General features: G+C 29.4%; 2 protein-coding genes across 3 annotated transcripts; one reads left to right on the forward strand and one right to left on the reverse strand.

Moving 5' to 3' along the window:
- Positions 1 to 2,678: 2,678 nt before the first annotated feature.
- On the reverse strand, positions 2,679 to 11,633 carry LOC110659095 (phospholipase D alpha 1). 2 transcript variants are annotated; one of them, XM_021816951.2, is made up of 4 exons: positions 11,448 to 11,633; positions 10,922 to 11,021; positions 4,122 to 6,021; positions 2,679 to 3,368 (listed from the first exon to the last, which is right to left on the reverse strand). In XM_021816951.2, exons 2-4 carry the CDS (start codon positions 11,012 to 11,014, stop codon positions 2,935 to 2,937), a joined length of 2,427 nt encoding a protein of 808 aa, XP_021672643.2. In that variant the 5' UTR covers positions 11,015 to 11,021; positions 11,448 to 11,633; the 3' UTR covers positions 2,679 to 2,934. The 2 variants fall into 2 exon arrangements, with proteins under 2 accessions (XP_021672643.2, XP_058004832.1); XM_058148849.1 differs by having other exon boundaries at positions 10,922 to 11,197.
- Positions 11,634 to 18,157: 6,524 nt separating this feature from the next.
- On the forward strand, positions 18,158 to 19,277 carry LOC110659106 (ethylene-responsive transcription factor WIN1). The gene is made up of 2 exons (XM_058149313.1): positions 18,158 to 18,341; positions 18,572 to 19,277. Exons 1-2 carry the CDS (start codon positions 18,262 to 18,264, stop codon positions 19,071 to 19,073), a joined length of 582 nt encoding a protein of 193 aa, XP_058005296.1. The 5' UTR covers positions 18,158 to 18,261; the 3' UTR covers positions 19,074 to 19,277.
- Positions 19,278 to 22,315: the final 3,038 nt, after the last annotated feature.

Below are 22,315 nucleotides of genomic sequence, written 5' to 3' on the forward strand. Positions count from 1 at the left end.
GGACCGGGTCCCAGCGAAAATCTCAAGCTGTGACTACCCGTCCTATCCATAGCCAACACCACATCTCACGCACGCCAACGTACGCACACTGCTCCAAATTACCACAACAACATCCATGGCACTTTAACAGTTGTGAATGCAACATAAAACGTGCTTAGAGTTTAACTACATCGATACACATATAAATGATGCATGGGCATGCTTGAACATATAATAATAGTGAAATTACAATTAAAATTAATATTTTACTCACGCGGAGGAAGAAGGTGACAATTTTATTACAATTATTTAGTAAATTTGACTCAATACAAACTACGAAAAGACCAAATACGTCCTAAGTCGTGCCGAAAATCCGGCAGAGTCTCCCCTATACCTAGGACCTACCCAACCTGCAAAAGGGCTCAAAACGCACTTCTATATTCACAAATCATACACGCACAACTTAATCTCATCACACAGCCCCTCCTGGGCCCATCCAAACAGTCATCAATCACAATATGTAAATTTACAGTTTAGTCCTTATAATTGATCATTTTTGCAAAAACTACCCAAATAAGCTCTAAAAATTCTAACACTTTGCCCCACGGTCCTTAGCAATATTACTAGCCTATTGCAAAAAGAATCATAATTTTCTGAGCTACCACGAATATTTTATGATTTTTAATCCCATTTAAGCACTAGAAAATTATGAAAAAACAAGGTTCGGGTTTATCTTTGCCGATTCCAACTCAAATGGTGGGATAGCCAAAACCTCAATCCAGAGACTTTTAAATTCATGGAATTTTCGCGAATTGAAGATACCTACACGAAGCCCACAATACGGGGGTTAGTACATAAATTTTACGGAATTTTCTAAGCTCATTTAATGCTCGGAAAAACACTGTGAAGTTTCGTGGGACCCATCAAAAAACGGTGTCAAAAAATTTTGAAATTTATATTGGCTCTCGAGTGGAGCGCTTTCTCGTGGGGTTCACGGTTTGCGAGAAATCTAGCCCAAAAGTCAAAATAGGCTAAAACTTCCTGGACAAAAATTGGACAAACCGCTAGATGGATTTTGGTGTTCTTGGTGTCTATGGAAAGCTCTCGAGGTGTAGATGGGTTTAGACACAAGACCCGGATCGGTGGCGGATGGTGGGAGGAGAGAGAAAACGGGAGAGAGAGAGAGAGGAAGGAAAACGCGCGCGGGAGAGGAGAAGAAGAAGAAAAAAGGAGCCAGCCCGATTCGGCCGGTCCGATTCGGTCCGATTCGGTCCGATTCGATTCAGGATACAAAAATTTTGAATTTTTACTCTGCCTTGGGACTGAAAACGTAGTCCAAAAATTTTGAAAAAAATTCTAGAAAACTCAGAAAAATTCGTATACTCCAAATATATTTTTAGTTTTGCCACGTGGTCTTTAAATTAATTTTTAAAAAAATCATCAAAGTTTTATATTTTCGGGAAATCAAACCCGATTTTGAAAATCCTAAAAATTTCAAATAATTTTCTAAAATTTAAATAAAATTAAAACATTAATATTTGCTCAAAAATAATAAATTTAAAAATTAGGGGTGTTACATGAGGGCCCGAAGGACGGGGAGATAGGGTTTGATGGAGGAGGAGAATACGAGATTGGTAACGTACTATGGTGGTGTTGGTGGGCGTCCAGTGACGAAGGGGAAGGCTTGTGAGGGCATTAAAGGAATAGTTGATTGCATTAACTTTTTTTCATAAATTAATTAAGGGCATTTTGGTATTTTCCTCCTCATTCATGATGACTTAAATGCCCTTACTAATGGTAAGGACTAAAGTGTTAATTTTTTAAGGGGGTGTTTGATTTACCTGTTGGGTGTAGCTGATAGCTGATAGACATCCAAACAGGTAAATTATAATATTTGAAAAGCTTAAAAAAATGTAGCTGAAAGTTGATGGGCAACTGATATGATACCCATCAGCTGCCGTTTGTATCAGCTCTATTTTTAGAGATGTTTCTCATAGCTGATTTAGTTTTATTTTTTATTTTGACCATATTATCCTTTTTTATTTAACTTAAAAATTAATATTATTAATGTTTTTATTTTTTATTTGTAATTTTAACATTTTAATTAACGTATTTTAACTTTATTAAAATATTTTTATTAATAACATAAAATATAAAATATTTATTTATATCTAAAAACTTAAAATTAATTATAAATTTTTCTATTAACAATAATAATTATTTTATTATTTTATCTATATTTTTAAAATTATTTAATTATCTTAAAAAATAATTATTTTCTTATTTCAATAATAAAATAAATGATATAATATAATAGATTAATAATTATATATTTATTTAAATAATATAATATATTAATTTAATAATTATATATTTAATTTAGTAATAAAATAAATAATATAATGTAATAAATTTATAATTTTATATTTATTTAAAAATTAAATAAATTATATGATATATACCCTTATTAGTTATTTCACGTATTAACAGTAACAGTTAAATATAATTTTACCAAATACTTAACAGTAACAGCTATCAGTTGTATTCAACAGTTAAACCAAACAGGCCCTAAAAAAGTTAAAGACTAAATAAGTGGTTTTTAAAATATGGGACAAAATTGTACATTTCACTAAATCTTAGGTACTAAGTTGTAATTTACCATTTAATTATTCCTGCAACTAATAGCATAGACCAGATGATAAGGAAAAACTATATAATATTTATATATATGATTTCATGTAAGATAGTCTAATATTATACACATATGTGAGCGAGTCTCACAAATTTGTAACCACCATGCAGTGTTTTTAAACTAATTTTAATAACCATAATTACTTACATGATAACTTTGTAGTGGCTTAGCATTCCATGTAACTTGCTTACATGTATTGTTCTTCCACTATAAAATTACTCAATGATTAGGAGGCTATTACTTGATAACTGCATAGACTTCCATTATGTTGTAAGGACAGGAGGGAGGTAATCAGATTTGGCACCTAGAACTCGAGCCTTGGTGTCAGGGAAGAATTCGGTTCCAGGGAGATGTGTCACATCTCCTTCACTAGCAATTCCAACAGGATAGCGGAGCAAATGACCAGGTAAGTCATGTTCAAGTGTCTCGCTTGAATATTGATCCCAATATTTGTCTGCAATCTGGTTCACCTTCCTGACACACTCCTCACTTTCTGGAATAAGGAAGGCATCATCAAGCATGCCAAGGTGTTCATACCATAATGCCATACGGAAGCCATGAACTTGACCTCGTGCTGGCTGCCTGGTTGACAAGTGATATGGTTGATAAGCTCCCATGGCTATTTCTGAGTCCCTAGCACCATCCATTGATCTTTGGTTGATGTTGGCAGACCCAATTATTATGTATTCATCATCAACTGCAAAATCCATGGGTTGAATTTGACAATATCAAAGAATGCAAGTGTCACAATATGAGAGAGAAACATAGTAACACTTTCCAGGCATGATTGAACTTAAAGTTTAGATTGTTTAGCGATTTTAATTTCTTCTCTAGAATACAAGTGAGTTAATGTGTTGTTCATTTTGTAGGCACAACCTGCTTTAACATCTTTGCTAATAGAGACATTATGCAAAGATTAGCTTTCATTTATAGAGTTCTTCCAAGGTGTTGTTTGGTAAAATTGAAAATTATGCACTGAAATTTTAGGAGCTCAATAGTTTTAGTAACAGAAGAAACTAAGAGCTGAAATATTGCAAGATAAGAAGCAAGTACTAAAATCTAAATTTAAAAATTGTCTTGAATTTAATTGTAGTATTTAAAGAATTAATAGCAATGATTATAGTCGTAGCAGAAATGTAACATGGGGAGGTAGACGGATTTTGGTGGTGGGTTGAGATTATAGTTGTCCTGATGGCGGTAGCGGCAATAGATGATTGCCATGATGATTGTGCTAGTAATTCTGGTCATAGATATAATGGCACTCGGAGTGATAGTTATTGAGGTGATAAAGATAATGGTGGTATTGGAGTGATACAAGTAGTAGTAGCAACTGATAGCCACAGCAGTGATGATCTTGATGAAAACAGTGGTAGTAGTGTTAGAGACGATGAAAATAGTTTGGTAATGGTAGTAATGGATAAGCAAAAAAGTAGTTAACAAAGGCACTTACCGATCATCATCTTTGCATGAACATAAATCATGAAGCGCCGGGCCTCCTGAGCTCTTAAATAATCTGAATCAGACTCTGGTCTTTCAGAAGGTTCATATTCACCGCTCTTCTTCACTTCGCGGTTCCCGAGGCAGTAGAATGTCAAGTAGTTTCGAGGATCCTCCTCAATACCCTTGGCTCGAAGAGCCTGCACAACATCTTTATACATCATTTCCATTGTCCTCCTCTGCCAATCTAATATTGCCTGAACCGATCCTTTCTCAGGGATACCCTCTGGCCACATTGGGACAACAATGTACACAGTGAACCTCTCCCCAGCCTCAATCTTGCTAACTATCTTCAGTGATAGTTCCTTTGGGATTACATGCAATGCATTAATATCTTCAGGCTTAATACCATCAGGAGCCCAACCAAATGAACTTCCAAGGAAATATTGATTTTCGATATAAATGAAATTCTTTGCCCTTCGAATGGCATGGATATAAGCATCTTGAATGCTCCGATCAATGATATTATCCTTCCCACTGACAAGCCCAGATCTGGCAGCATCTTCAGGAGTCTCAGGGAAACCAAATGCAGCCCCAGCATCAATGGATCTAAACAACTGGACATTCCATGTCTCATAGTCATCAGGGTACATAACCGGAGAGGGGGGAATGATGATATCTTCCAGTTCTCTCAGCTGAACAAGCAGATCTTTACCTCCTTGCTTTCTCCATCTCTGCTCAAAATTAAACAGGACATCCCAAGCAATAGGTCCTTCAAGTCTGGAGTGGATGTCATGCCAAGGTTCTCTTGGACCACCTTTTTCGATTGAATGACCAGCAAAGTTGGGCTGATGGAAATCATCATGATGCGCTGTGTCCAATGTCCTGAAAAGAGAATGAAATGGGGAATCATATCTCCCATCACATAGGTCAATACCCCCTACAAAGCTAACAATTCTCCTCCTTTGGGAATCTCCATTTGGCATTGCACTATCCACCACCACAATTTTCTGGTGATGAGTGAACATGGTAGAAATTTCTATATCCTGAACTATGCTTCCACCGTCATCAGGATTTCGGGGACATAGGACACAATATACATCAGTATTGTGAAAGTAATGTTCAGTTTCTTCATCATGAGTCTCCATCAGTCCATCCTTTTTCAATAAACCAACTGAGGTTCTGTCATCCCAAACAAGCATAAGAACCCTAACACCTTCGCTTGCCTTCTTTTTAAGCAGCTCGCCAAGAGTGATGTCTCCTCCTGGCTTTGGCCTCCTTGAATCCCTTACCAAGCTAATTTCAGCATAAACAGACCAGCCAGTGATGTAGATCAAGTGTTTTGCATTCGTAATTGCATCAAAAACATCTTCCCAACATCTGTGGGGCTCATAATACTTGCCTCCAGCAAGAGGGATTTTAGGAAAAAATTTGTCTGGGACATGAGCATCTTGGTACAGAGAAACCTTACATCCTTGTCTCTGTGAGTAGAATGTATATGGCACTCCAGGATATTTTGGACTCCTGATACCCCGGCCCCAGTTAGGGTCCTTGCTAACATCAAAGTACTGCAGCTTCACATGGATCTTAGAACCACCACGTACAGGGTTTTTGTCTTCATCCAATATCTCAACCCATCTATCTATCTCTTCCCCATCTAGGAGCTCTTGAACTGGTATATATGCTCTTCCAATTAAGGTTGCCCCAATGGGATTATCATCCTTGATTGTGAATATGACATTTGATGCCAAATGTGCACAGTAAATGTGAAAAGACTCATACCACCTGGGGTTGGTTTGTTCATTCTCAAGAATTCTAGTCCTCCCAACTCTAGCCTTTTCGAGGTCAATAGTTGCATAGAGTTTACTGACTCCTTTGCCTAAACCAACTATCTCCTCAATGTTTTCCATGAGCTGCAACAAAAACTCTTCAATAAGATACTTGAAGCAAGAAAATTAAAAAAATATGAACTTATGAAAACTTCAAGAACTGCACATTGGGAAAGAGAGCTGTAAAGCAATATCTTTCACTAGGAGAAAATAATACAGCTCTGAATGCCCTGTTGAGCAAAACAGGATAAACTTCTACAGTGCCAAACAGTTGAAATATAAATACAACTTCATGAGAGCATGAAAGCCAAAGTTTCTTCAGCAAAGTGCCAAAACTCAGAGGCAATAATCAGATAAACAAGGGTGATCCAAAAACCCAAAAAAAAAAAAAAAAGCAAACTGAAAGAGAGAATATCATTTCAAAAAGCTAAACATCTATAAGGAATATAATACATGAAAGAACTAAAATTATTATCACCGATATATTCGAAATAATTACCATCAGAATGACTCAAACTTTCTTTCTCTATTTTTTTTCCTATATTTTATTTATTCCAGAGGACATTATTTCCGTATTGCCAAAGATGACCTCCTGTGCATCAGGAACTATCAAAATAGGCCCTGGTGAAGCTCATAAGGAAAAATGTACAAAGTTAAAATGACTTCATGTCAATGACCAATGTGATGGGACAATTACAACTCAATGGAACATTGACAAGAGAGATCAACAGAATGATTCCTTCCAAAGAAAATTATTATGGAGCCTTAGTACTACTATTAACCATCTAACAGTCAATTCAATTCTCAAGAGAAGGCATGCAACACGTGACATTATGCCAATCTCAGAAATGTGGTTGTAAATACAAAAAAGAAAATTTATAGCATTTTCAAAACCAAAAAAGAAAAGAAAAGAAAAGAAAAGCTTGCCATCAATCTAAGCAAGCAAATCCTCAATGCAGACATGCAATTTCTGAACTCTGGTCCAAACATTTGACTACAAACTTTAAGTTCCACCCGAATGAGAAGGCCAGGACATGTTTTTCACTATGACATAATTGCTCGGAATATTGCATTTCTAGTTTACAAAAAAGTTATATCATTAGTGCTAAAATCAAGAAGTAAAATTCGTATGGTGTTACAAGCAGCAACACAATATTCATGTTGACGAGATAGCTGGGATCTTTGTTTAAGTGCAAATCTCCTTTTCCTATTTTTGTTTTTCTTGGTAATTCATCCTTCTGAGATGACTTACTCAACACATGTCGCAAGAGAAAAGCATATTAGCTATGCCATGTGGAAGTGGTAATATATTCCATTAATTTTTATTTTTTTTCAGAAATATACTCCATTAATTTGATAGAGATCAGAAAGATCTTGTTATGAATACTAATAAGATGTAAGGGGCTATAATTGTAGGCTAAAGAGGGTAGAATAGTTAGGGTGGCGGGACAGTTATGCAAGACAAAGACAAAGTTGTATAAATAACTATTAGGCAGGCCATCCAAGAAATATCAAATATCTCATTAAGCATAACAATTTAACATTAATATTATTTAATTAAATAAAAAATTTTATATTTATAACAATAAATATGAACTTCTAATCCTATTTAATGACAAAAATATGTTATTTGTTATAAATTTTTAGCTATTGTTTTAGAAAAATTATAAATAAATAAGTTTTACATTGAAACACTCTATTTTCATATAATAAAATTCAAATTTAATTAATTTTGATGTTTATTGTGATTTTTTTTCTTCACTATATTTTTGTGTGTGTTCGTTTTTTTTCAATTAACAAAATCTATTTAGAAGTCTTTAAATTTTTTGAGTTTTTATATATCATATGTGCTATTCTTATTAGGATAGTTGTATGCAAATGTGATTAATAGGATTTTATTTTCTAATATCAAATGAAATTAATATTCTTATAAATTTAATGATATTTATATAGGTTAAGATAAATTGATTTTCATTTTTTTTAATGTTTAATACTGATATATCCAATAATATTTGAGATGATTAATATTATTTTTATATAAAAAGTGCATCTTACATGTGCATGAACATATTTTTTATTTTTTATTTTATTTTTCAAATCTTAGCTATATAGGTCATAGATCATAACCATAAAGTTATAAGAAAATCAAATTATATTTTTATATATATATATATTATGTGAGAAATTATGCTTCTCTTAATATTAATTTTAAATTGTTATGTTTTAAATTTTTTAAAATAATATAAATGAGAAAAAGATTCAAAAAGAAAAAAGAAAAAAAAATAATTTGATTACTTGAGAGTATTAATTATATGTTTATTATGAATTAATTAAAATTGAATGATTAAATTTATATTTATATTTTAATGTATAATGTATTTATAACATATAAAATATAATCTATAATTTAAAAAATAAAAATTATTTAATTTATTAAATAAATTTTAAAATTATTTATATTAAATAATATCACAATAAAATTTCAAGATATCAATATAATGAAAATGGAAAATTTATAATGATGATACACTAAATTACAAAATATATTTTAAAATATTATATTTTTCAAATTTTATAACTTTCTTTCATATTAATTTGGCTACAAGACCTCATTATACAAGTTAACATTACTTTAAATTATGGAAAAAAATAAAATATAAGCATTTCAAGCTTTTTTTTTAAAAATAAAATAACAAAATTTGAAATGAACTAACTTGAATTTATTATTAATTTTTTAATATCTTTACTCATTTATATTTTTAAAATTTATTATTATATATTTTTTATTATATAATTAAATAAAATAATATTAAAATTAATATTTTAATATATATATATATATATTAAATATAATTTATTAAGAATAGATAATGTATATTTTTATATGGTAAATAATTATTAAAATTATAAAAATAAAATTTTCTTAGATATAAAATTATTCATATTCAACTTAAATATCATATATATATATATATATATATATATATATATTTACCTTCTTCACCCCATCTAAACAAAGCCTTAATGTAACGCACCCAAACAAAAAAAACTAGTAACCATAAAGGACAGTAGTAAAGGCTATCTAATAAATATTAATATTACAATCAATTATTTTCTTCTCTCAGTTTTATTTCTCCCTATCCTTCCACAATAGACCTTAATTATCACTCCAATGAAAGTTCCAAACCAAAATAAAAGTTGAGTATAAAAAGCCCTTAAGATTGCTAGAAATATATCACAAAAGTTGGAGATTCGGGACAAAATTAAAGTGAATGTTGTGATTTATACGCATAACATTTCAATATTACTTATATCAAAAAATTACAGCAAAAATTTTTCTATTCTTATAAGAAGATAGATTGTTGAGGGCATCTACAAAATACGTTCTCTTTTGTTTTTAATTTTCAGAAACAAATAGACCCTTTACCAAAAAAAAAAAAGTAATAAAAAAAAGCCATTCTAACATTATTCTGTTAAAATTTACATGTTCCATGATTTCCCAAGAATCTCAAGCCACATCAGTTGTGTGATAGCACAAAATGTTAATTTTCCATCACAGAAAAGAAAAAATTTGCTCTTGGAAGAGAATCACAATTAACAAGTCATTACGATCACAACACTATAACAAAGTGCTTGATCGAAACTCCATCAAACTACTCCCATTAATCAGTCTAATTTGAAAACTAAATTGATTAACAGTTGAAATAGTATCAACAAATACATTATTCCATTAGTTGATTTATTTGCTTCCAAATAAAATATATATATATCTACTAAGGTCATCAACCAGCGCACAAGCAACGGCTTTTTCAAATAAAAGACCCTTCATCACTCCTAGCAGTCAATGTCTTGGATAAAGTCTAAAGAAACACCAAAATGGTGCGTGTAAAAACATTAGAAAGAAAAGATCTATGGCCAGAGCAAATACATTAATGGAGGTCACTGCAGATGAACTTGACTAAACAATTCTCATTACCCAATTTGTAAGCTGAGATTTCATTTTCAAACTCCGTTTTTTTTTCTCTGGTTTTGACCCTTCTCTGAGAGCTGGTTTCCCTTGACGTGTCCTCTGCTTGGTAGTGGGTTTCCCTCCCCACCACCGGGTGGGTTGTAAATAGTGATTTTGTTGGTGTTTGGTTGCAGATCTATGCTTCATTGAGAGGGATGTGCATTTTTTGATCTGCTTTGGCTGTCTCCCAACTTTGCTAATCCGGCCATTCTTGAGTTGTGGGCTGGTTTGGTGAACAAAGAATTCGTTTTGCGTTTGTTGGTGCCAGGTTTTCTCTGCTTTGCAAGTCTTGGTGCTGAGTTTGGAGAGGGTATGGGTTTAGTTTGGTTGACGTCATCTCTAGAGTCTTCTCCCTACCTTGGTAGTAGTCGACTCTCAACAACTAAAGATGCCAAAGAGCTCTGTGTCGCCCCCCGTGTTTTAGATCCTCGACACCCTTATTGCCCCTTACACTTTCATGTGGTTCCTTAAGGCTCGAGGCTTGGTTCACAACTTCATTTGGGATCGATTTGAGTTCCGGTTGTCTTGCATGGACCTAATGATGTTTTCGGCTTTCAGCAACCACTGGAGATGCCTTTGAGCGTGGCGACAGTGGTTTTCCCTCTGGCTGGTGGCTACCTTAGCATCGGCCATAGTTAAGGTTACCTTAAGTTTTGGGGCATTCTATGCATTAGGTTCTTGGGCATTTTTTTTCTCTGGGTTATGAATATTGATTTGTAAATGGGTTTGGATTTTCATTAGTTGTATGTTTGCTTATTCAGACTTGTTCTACCTTATGCACTTGTTCTAATCCATGTAAGCTCTAACTCTAATGAATAACTTTATCTAAAAAAAAAAATCATTTAAAAAAAATACTAACAACTAATAATACTGAATAAAAAAGAGATTAGCATCATTACCAAAATGGATAGAGTCAACCAGATCCAAGAAGAAAACAAAAAAAAAAAAACAGAGAAATGTAAATATAAAATATACCTTCTGAATGAAGTGGGGTCCACCCTCACTGTGAAGCTTATCCGCCTCATAGATCGTTGCATGTAAAGTCCCGTGCAGCAATATCTGTGCCATCTCTCACCTGTAGCCAAAACACAAACGGTGAAATGGTGAATTAAATGTATATATGCATACACTCGTGCGTGTGGCGTGTATTTGAGCCTGTTAAAATGACTGCCGATGCAGAAGAGATCAACAAGAACATCATTCTGTTTCTTTGCTGGTTCTCGGCAAGCAATCCAATCACCACATCAAAAGCTTTTTGAAAAAAAAAAAGAAAATAGAAATTTAAAACGATGACTAAACTCGTAATTAGAAAAAAAAAATTGATTAAAGCTATTGAAGCTGAGTGATCATGAAAATAAGAAGACAAATTGAAAGTGAATTATCATGAAAACTAAGGATTGCGATTACAATTCAAGTAATAATCAAGGAAAATGAAAATCTAAAAGGAAAAATAAACAAGAGAGATCACTCAAAAGAGGAGAGAAGAGAAAGAAAAACAGACTTGGATCAAGAGAAATTGAGAGATCTGAGAATGAGAGAGTCGACAGAAGAGAGGAGCAGACTCTTGTGATCCTTATTCCATTTTATCTTCGCTTATGTATTCATTATATACACAAAAATACAAAGAGAATAGAAAGCAAAGAATGTGAAAAAGAAAGAAGAAGAAAGAGAATGAGTGATTTGCGATATTATTAGCTCTTGAAAAATCTCTCGGTTTTAGCATTTCCACTACAACTATTAATAATTGCTTGGCGGGAAATTATATCCTCGAGTGGACTTATATATATGGGGCATGTATTACTGAATTAGTGACTCTTCGGAAAAAAAAAAAAGTGACTTAATTTTAATTTATTAAAATAATTTTTTTAATTTTATTTAAAAAAATTTTCTTTAAACTAAAAAAGGGGATGCTAGATTTTTTTTTTTAATTTTACACTAAATTAATATTTAATCAAAATAAATTTATAAATTATTATTTATAATTTTTTCATAAAACTAAAATAAAATATCATATATTAATAAAATATTATTTTAAAATTTATTATTATTGAAAATATCATACTAACATATTTTAATTAATAATAAATAATATATATAGCTAAAAATTTTGATATATCAATTTAAAAAATTATATTGACTAGTATTTTTAAACACCATGGACTAATTATTAAATGAGTAGTAGTAGTAGACGTCAATTTAAAATAAGATGGTTATAAGTAAGTTTGCTTTACTGACACTAAATTGCCACGTGGTACATACATATATTTTTTCACTTTGTTTATTCTTTTATTGGCATAATATAAAAACAATTAATTAATTTATTTATTTGTAATTTTTAAAATAAATTACATATATATATATATATATATATTTACATCTTTTATTAAAATAAAGTAATATAAGGTGCTATTAAAAATTATTTATTAATACTTGAAATAAAATTATACTAATTAAGAATTTTGCCATTAACAAAATTTTATTGTAGGATTTTGAAAATATAAAATATAGAAAATAAATATTAAATTATGTTATTAAAATAATATAATAAATAATCTATACAATACATGAGCAAAATAATTAGTTTGAGAATTTTATTGAAAATCCAAAATTAATTCAGATAAGTTTAAAATTTGTCTACTAAATTTATAATTATGGTAACTAATTGCTCTAAATTTTAAATTTTATTACTTAATATATATATATATATTTTAAATAAGCTAATTTTATTCTTTTGATTAACGTGATCACAATTTTTAAAAAATAATAAATATATTTAATTACTAAAATACAATATGTTTTTAGGGTGTTTGATTACTTTTAAGTTTTATGTATTTGGTTACTAAAATTATAAGTTTGATAGACAAAACTTAAATTTTTCTAAATTAATTTTAGGTTTTAGCCATAAATATACCCAATCTCAAAAGTTGATATTAATTTTATCCAAAATCAAAACATTTGGCTATAATGGCAAATTACCAAAACGTTTAGCCTTTTACATTCAATTACAAATTTGAACTAAAATTTTGATTATAATTGCCCCAATATCAAATGTTACGATATCAAAACTAAAATTAAACATTAAGATAAAATTATAAAAAGATGAAAAAAAAGTATGTTTTTTTTTTATCCAGTTGCCCATTAAAATATTATAGTTTCATAAGTTGATAGTTTTAGGTAATGTGTAATTTTGATCATCAAAACTATAGATAAAGAGAGAATAACTAAATTTTTTACTGATACATATCGCGTTAATAGAGAGAGAAAATATAATTTTTTAATCTAACAAATATCATTCTAATAAAAATAATTTAAAAATTAATTAGTAAAAGTCATAAAGGACTTTTATATTATTTAAATTAAAATTTTAAGAAATTATAAATTATAAATTTAAATTTAAATATTTTATTATTATACACCAAAAATTGAAATATTTTCTATGTAATTTACTCTTTTAGTGGGAGAGTTGTAGCCATTCAATAGTAATGATGAGAGCATATTTTTTCCCTAAGAGTGGGCCATAAATGTGCAAACATTTACATCAATCTACAAAACATAAATTATATATATATAAAAATATTGTTATTTGGTTTAATATAATTTGTTTTCACAAAATATAATTATACATAAATCTTTTAAAATCATTATTTATATAAAATTTATAAATATCATTAAAAATATATTTTAAATTAAAATTTCAATTTAAATTAAGTGTTTCAAAAATTAAATTTTGTTTGATTTCAAATGAAAAATTAATTTAAAATAACAAATAAAAATAAATTTTCTTGAATAATTTAAAATAACAAGTAAAAAATAAATGAAAATTTTGGTTTTGTAATTAGAAAATATTTAAATACTAGTATTTTAAATATTTAAAATATATATTATTTAAATAATTTTTTGAGAATTAATGCATATTTTGAATTTATAATTAATAAAAATATTTAAATTCTTTTATATAATTTAAATTTGCAAAAATATGTACAATTATATATTGTTAAAATAAGTTATATTAGATTATGAATTTTTTTTTATTTACAATTTTCTTCAAAATCATATCAAAATATTTTTCATAATTATTCATTTATTAAAAAAATACTAATACAAAAAATTTTACAAAATTATATTCATCATATAAAAAATTTAAAATTTAGCCAAACATATTTTTTTATGAACTATTTTTTATTATTTAAAAAAAATATTATCTAATTAAATATTTTTAGTAATTTATATTTAAATAATTATATAATTTATAAAAATATTAATATTTTTATAATTATATTATTTAAATATAAATTGAATAAAAATAATTTTATTAATAAAATAATATTTTAAAGATTACTATCAACTTAAATAATTTATTAAATAAATCATATTTTAAAAATTAAATTATTTTCATTAAGAAAATAAAATTAATTTATAGTTTTTGACATCAAAAACTAATTTATAATTTACGCTAAATGAAATATTATGAGAAAAAGATTAGTGCGTAGCGTTTCATCAGAACAGATTAGTGCGTGTCAGAGTGGGTCCCATGAGGAATTGCCGACGGGGGCAGACGTCAACGGCTAGGATCCGGCGGTCTAGATAAAAGGATCAGGCTCATCGATGCCGTTGATGGGACTAAAGGAGTGGATAAATTGAGATGGATGGCCAACGTCATAAATCAAATCATTATCTTTATGTCATAATTCTCAGAGAAGCTTTAATTTTAATATAACGTTGTCTTTTACGCAAGTCAAATCATTTTTATTTAAAAAAATAACTAATAAAGGTGAAATAAATTCAAAAATCAAATTTTAGACTAAATAAGTTAATGAAAATTTTAATTAAAGTTAAATACATTGATATTTAATAAAATATTATTTTTAATGATTTTAATATTAATAATTTAATTTGGCAAAAATCTAGGCATAGATGATATATTACATTGGGCTTTGGCATGTCCTGTTATTTATATAACATGTAAATATATTTTTAATTATTATTTTTATTATATAATGATGCCGCTAATAATAAATATGAACGCACTGGATAATAATAAATGATGCCGTGTGTGTGTTCTTTTTCAAGAAAAAATAAATATTAAGCTATCCAAAAATAACGTTAGGCTTCAAGTTCTATTATTTTTTTATCATGAAGAATTTCACTTTCTTTTTCCACATATAATGCAATCATTTGATTAAAAAGAAATTTTAATATGTAATCAAAAGATAAAAAAGATGAAATTATTAGATAACAATGGGTCACTATATTTGAATCCGAACATATTAATATTTACATTACACGAACCTATCTCGATCCTAATTAAAATTTATTTTTTATTATTTTAATTTATTTCAAATTTGATTATTATTACATGAATAATGTAAAGTCTATTTGATTTTGTGTATTTTATTACAAACTGCATAAAAATTATTTTTAATTAATAATTTATATTTTAAAAATTTAATAATTCTATAAAATATTTAAATTCTATTTATTTAAAATATAATATATATAAAATATATAAATATTGTTATAAAAAAATATTTTATATTTAATTAATCATTTATATAAACAAGTTCGTATAATGAGTATCTAATAGGTCAAATTCAAACTTGATCTAAACCCGTTATAAATATTATTTTTCAAACTTAAACTCGTTGCAAACCTTTATTATATACCACTCAAATTCGTTTTATTAGGATTCAATCAGATCGAATATCCGCAAATATCTGATCTATTGCCATCCCTAATTTTATAGTAGTTAATTGTAATTATATAGCATTTGGACTAAGATACTCATTTTGATTAATCTCAATGAACAAAATTGATTCTAATAAAATAATTTTTTTATATAATAGAGTATGATTAGAACTCAAATTTAAAATATCATAGTTTTAAAAATTACTTCAATATCATTGAATTAAAGCTCATTAGCACAAAATAAAAAATTAATCGAGAATGTTAGCACAATCCATCTTGAGTTAGACATAGCTAATAAATGCAAAGCCCTTTGTTGTACAAGAAACCAACCCAAAGAGAATTATATATTTTTCCATAACAATAAAAGTTGAGGCTCAACTAACTCAATGTATCATTATCTATACCCTCCAATTCCATCCATGTGCTTTGCCACCCTAAGCTTTTCTATGTTATGAGTGGTAGAAATGCAAAAGCATCAGCTATGAATCTTGGCCTTGAATGGATGTTGCTTTTAGAGCCACTACAATTCATCACAATAGTCAATGGATAGATAGCTAGCTTATTGATCGGTGGTCCTCTTCTGCATGCATCGAGCTGTTAATCTCACCATTTCAAAATAAGAATGCACCATCTGCGATTCTTTGCATTAAACAACTTATTACTCTCTTTAACTCATATCCCATTTTCAGCTTTCCAATATACAACTACTTGTATGGTTGGCAACCGCAAAGATTTATTGCCGGTAATTAAACCAAGAACATGTTAGATATATATATATATATTTTTCAACAACGTGCGTGCATGTTTCTTTTAATAATTTTTGACAGCTAGATTCATAAAAAGGATGGCAAATTACTATTTGACTAATATAGTTTAGCAGTAAAATTAAGAGTTAGTTAATTAATTGCTTAGTTTTAACTTTTTAGCAATAGTTGAAGTCCAAATCCGAGTAAATTCATCTCACATTTCATAGAATTTTACCTCAACTCACTTAACTCAATTTACTAAATTTAGTAATATGATATCATAGTAGGTCAGACCCGATTCAATTCAAGTGTCAAGGTTAATAATTGCCACTTGAGGTGGAGTGTCAAGAGTTTTACATCTAAATATTAATGAAATTCAAAGGGCTTGCAAGGATGATGGACTAAATATGAATAATTGGTTGGTTCTAACATTTTAACAATGGTAGGTCCAAGTCCAAGTAAGTGAATCTCATACTTTATGGACTTTTGTCTCAATATACTCATTCACCTCTCCATTCAATTCAAGTTTGTAATATTTCATTAGTGCTTTTTTTTATTATCAGCATAAGAGAAACATAGCAACCTATCATTGTTGATCACAACTATGACTTCTTGCACGTAATTTGCAAAATTGTTTGAGCTATGAACATATTTTTTTATTGATATCTTTTATAACGCAATTTTAAAATACATGCTGGCAATGTGCGAGCCAACATCTTATTTAATTAAGTAATAATAATGAGTTATTAGCTACATTAAAAAAAAAAATACAACATGCTCCTATATCATATAGATTCGTTGAGATTTTAAACTTTATCGACCGTTTCTTTTGATTAACGATTTGTAAGTTTCGTTGTAAAAAATCTTAACTCTGGATTAGAGAATCCCCTATCTTTTAAGTTCTTTTTTTTTTTTTAAAATTTTAATATATCAATGAAGTAATGAAATCCTAAAGCATATTTTGAATTTCACTTATACACACCTCTTCTATGTAAATATATAGAATGAAGGGTCACTTTAGAAACGACCATGCAAAGATGAAAGTACTTAGTGAAGTCTAGGTTTTTTTACTAACTTTGGACATAAGAAGAATTGACCGTAACTTGCAAAATCCATCCACACCAGCAAATATATAGATAGGTACACGACCCAACTATTAACGGCCTGTTTGGTATTGAGTTTTACAGATTAAAATTGTTTTTCTGAATAAAAGTATCATTTTAGATACTGTTGAAAAAAACAATTTAGAAAAAGCTGTTTTATTATTTTAGTATTCTTATGACTAAAATTAATTAAATTTAATTTTTAATTATATTTTAATATTCTCTGATTAGTATATTTAAAATAATAATTTTCTCGACAGTAATTTTAACAGCAATATCAAACGGATCTTAAATTGCTATCAGTTGAATTGGGTTTGATTTTCATATCATTGGAGTGGATGCCTTATTGGAGTGGATGCCTTATTCCCTTTCCCTATGCACATAGAATGAAAGCTAGAGTACATGGTACCACTGATGTAGTAGCTGTTACTTAATAATGGCTTATGGGAGCTGACCTCATAGGGTAGATATGGCAATTACCTCTGAAATAACACAGCAAATAATAGCTCCATATATTAATCTCATAATAAGATAGCTAGATGCATGCAATCGTACAATAATTGAATTATCAAGTATCCGTTCATATTATAGAATTATGGAAATTTAAATTTTGATAATTCCTTTCATTTGTCAATATTGTTAAATGCTATAAAAAAGATAGATACCCTTTTGTGCATGTGTATTTATGTATATAACATGAGCAGTCTCCCTGTAGTTTTTAGTTATGCATTAAACTTTTCTCTGTGCTCAAGGGAAAGATACAGTAGTCAGTTTCAACAATATGGTACAATCTAAGAAGTTCAGAGGTGTCAGGCAGCGCCACTGGGGCTCATGGGTGTCTGAGATTCGTCACCCTTTACTGTACCTTTCTCCAACTACATCTCTCTCTCTCTCTCTCTCTCTCTCTCTCTCTCTCTATATATATATATCCATCTTCTAACACCTTATATGGTTGTCTTCGTCTTCTTCTTTTTTCAGCTTTCAGTGCTCCATTTTAGTATTATTCTTGTCACCCAAAGCCCGAAAATAACAAAGGTATAGTTTCCTATTTGATTAATTATCTGTTGTTCTCGTTGTTGTTTGTGATACAGGAAAAGAAGGGTGTGGCTGGGAACTTTTGAGACGGCTGAAGAGGCAGCGAGAGCATATGATGAAGCAGCAGTTTTAATATGTGGCCGGAATGCCAAAACGAACTTCCCTGTCACTGATCAACAAGGCAGTGACAAGTGTTCCTTGTCATCATCTCCTGCTCCTTCCACTACTACTACTGCAAGTACTCCACTGTCTTCCCTGCTTAGTGCTAAACTTCGCAAGCCTTGCAAATCTCTGTCTCCCTCTCTTACTTGCCTAAGGCTTGACAATGAGAATTGCCATATTGGAGTATGGCAAAAGCGTGCTGGGCCACGTTCAGATTCGAATTGGGTTATGATTGTTGAGCTTGGAAAAAAGGAAGGTCAAGCACAGGAGACTAAATTGCCTGGCTCGGAGACACCGGAGATAATGGTAGGGAAAGAAGGTGGCGGTGGCGGTGGTTTAGATGAGGAACAGAGGGTTGCATTGCAGATGATAGAGGAACTGCTCAATAGTAACTGAACTCGACGAGCATTTGATGAACTCTTCATAGGGCTTCAACGACATTGAAGCTGGTTATAAAGCTAGCTAGCTAGGCTAGTAATATTCCAAGTGAAAATTCTGTTCCATTGCATTATGTTTGTTTAATTTATCCAAATTAAGTTGGAATGAGTTGCTTCAAGTTCACAATTAAGAAGGGGATAGTAATATTGTCTACTTTATATACGTTTGATAAAGATCTCCACTGTTATCCCTTTGCATATTAGCTAGCAAGTGTTCCACAGAAGGCAACATGATATGAAATATTCAACAATAACAACTAAGCCATAATCCCAAATTAGTTAGAATCAGCTAAATGAATCCCTTTTCGCCATTCAACCATGCATACTAGCTAGCCAGTGTTCTATATAACAAATAATATATATATTTGATTTGGTATATGAAAAGAAAATAAATGAATTGAGGCTTTTCCTTAGCATGTTTTTCTCTCTTTAAGCTTTATGTCTATTTGTGGACTTGTCTGTCTATCTCTTTGGATGTGTCTTGGAAGTTCTTACATATATCTGAATTCTTTCTAAATTAAATTAAAAAATTATGTTAATTTATTGGAGGGTTTGGTTGTAGATCGCTAATTCTGCAAAATTAATGACTTAAAACGTCAGTTTTCAGTGTCTTAATTATTCTTCTGATAGTGATGTGTTGATGTAAACACCAAAAGTATATGATTAGATACGTTGGGGATTAGTCTTGATGATTACATTGACAAAAACATCCAATTAATTTGCTTTCTCTAAATCAACACAAACGGGAGATGAAATAGATTCAATCACAAAAAGGTTTGATTATAAATATCAGAACATTCAATTACTCTTTGTTGTCTATTCTTGGTCCTTGCATTTGATTTTGATGTACTTTTCACAAGTTTTTTTCACTTAACATGTCTTATCCTAAACTGAGTATATCGGGGAAGATTTAGTGGTTTGATTTAGTTGGATCTACACGTATTAAGTTTTTCCTGATTTTCTTTTAATAATATTTTGCTTATAAAAAAAAAACAGGTCATTTATTATCAACAATCACCATACTAATAATTATTGAAAACTATCAAATTAGTTATGGTTTCAAAAGTTATGGGACTATTTAGCTGTGAGTTCCTTACAGAAAGTTGTTTCACGCTCCTAGATATTCTCTACCCATCCACTAGTGTTGGTTTCGGATAGAGGTACCTTTTATTGAAGGTCTCTTGAGTTTTTTTTATTTTTTTAAGAATATGGCATGAATTACTTTAGCGTCCTAGCCCATATGCCTAGTACTCAAATATTATACAAATTTTATAATTGGTTTACTTATAACTAGTTGGGTATAATAATTATCAGAACATAATTAGTTTTCTCTCTTCATAATAATTTGGGAGAGGAGTAAAGATTAGATGACTAGCCAATTATACCATATACTCTAAAGAAAAGAAAAGAAAATCTTTCCAGTTAAAAGGATTGATATCCTTTATCATAAAAATGTAATGGTGTGAATCTTGACAGTTATGATACATTCCACAAAATCCAACGAAGCTGGAATTGTTAGAAGTTATAATCATTGATGAGTTTCAGAAATTTCGGCAAAAAATTCCTAACTTTTGGGGCTTTGAATAGGCCATGTGATGGGGAACGAGGAAAATTGTCAAGTGACATCAACATATGTACTTTACTTCGCAAGGAAATGATGATAAGCCCTAAGGGCAACATTTGACAAGAAAGTGGGGACATTTCCTGGTTGGTGGCCTATCATCAATTCTCTTCAATTGCCATTGATGAAGTTTTGTCTCTTCTAATTGCATATTCATGGAGTGGAGATTCTAGCTAGCTACTTGTGTGGCTGGGACAACACAACTAGTCAGTTTAATTAGCACTCATAATATATATGCAATAAAGTTTTATATCCTCTATTATTATTGATGCTAGCTCTTTTTCTCTATTGAACCTTCTTAGTACACTCAACACTGATTGATAAATTTATTAACTTTTTTTAATAGGAGATCAAAATCATTTTCAAGGAGTCCTTGTCATTCCTAGCTATATGGTTTAGTTGTCATTTACGGTATCTATAATAGAGAGGTAAATTTTTGGTAAAATATTATTATGCAATATCTACGGCAACTAAATGAAAAATCTTTATCATATAAATTTTTTTCTGCAAAGTAGTTAATTATGGAAATTTTATTAACTTGATAAAAAATGTAAAAAATATATGTATGATATATTTTTAAAAATCTAATAAATAATATTTAATAAATCTAAACTTGTTCTTATAACTTTTTAGTAAAATTTATCATATATAATTCAACTCTTTGATTTTTTCAAAAAAATATTATATGTGATTTTTTATTTGAGGAAATTTTTTTTGTTAAGTTAATAAAATTTTTGTGATTAACTAATTTATGAAAAAAAGAATCATTTTATGAAAATTTAATAAGATGGGTAGTAAATTTATGTGAAACTAACTTATTTTCTGTAACAAAATAATCATATTTTATATGAAACTAAGTAACCATAGAATTTTCTATATATATATATATATATATATATATATATATATATATATATATATATATAACAACTCTTGCTCTAAAATTTTTAAATTATAGAAAAAAAAATTAAATGTAGAATTCTCTTAAACTAGGTATGCTCTTTCATGTATCTAGCTACCACATATTATATTGTCTAGGGACATTTATATGTGAACTTTTAGGTTGGCTATGTATAATAATGAACAAGAGAAACCATAAGAGTCCTAAGATCCCATGTTTTTTTTTCTTAATTTATTGTCTAATTTTTTTTAGTAATTAGCTTCAATTAAGATTTAAACTCGAAATATTACAGTCTTAAAAATGATTTCATCATATCACTTAATTGAAACTTATTGATAAGAATCTCTAATTATTTAATGAAGTATTTTTATGTTAAACTTTTGACTATATATATTGATTTATTATTTTGTCTTTTGGTATTATCCTTATTTGATCAAAATTTCATTTCTAATCTATGCTTTCAATATGACACTCCTTACCTGATCTACAGTGTAGCTGAGCAAAGAATACCACACTCTGTACCAGAGCACCTTATCTTATCTTACTTTATTCATTATCAATTTTAATGCCATTTTAATTTAAAACTCAATTTGTTTTTCATTGGAGAAACTGACGGAGTTTTCCCATGTTTTATGGATATTTGACAAGTTATGCTATTCACCTCCTTAAAACAAATTTA

Source organism: Hevea brasiliensis, chromosome 6 (genome assembly GCF_030052815.1).
Source record: "Hevea brasiliensis isolate MT/VB/25A 57/8 chromosome 6, ASM3005281v1, whole genome shotgun sequence".
Taxonomy (NCBI): Eukaryota; Viridiplantae; Streptophyta; class Magnoliopsida; order Malpighiales; family Euphorbiaceae; genus Hevea; species Hevea brasiliensis.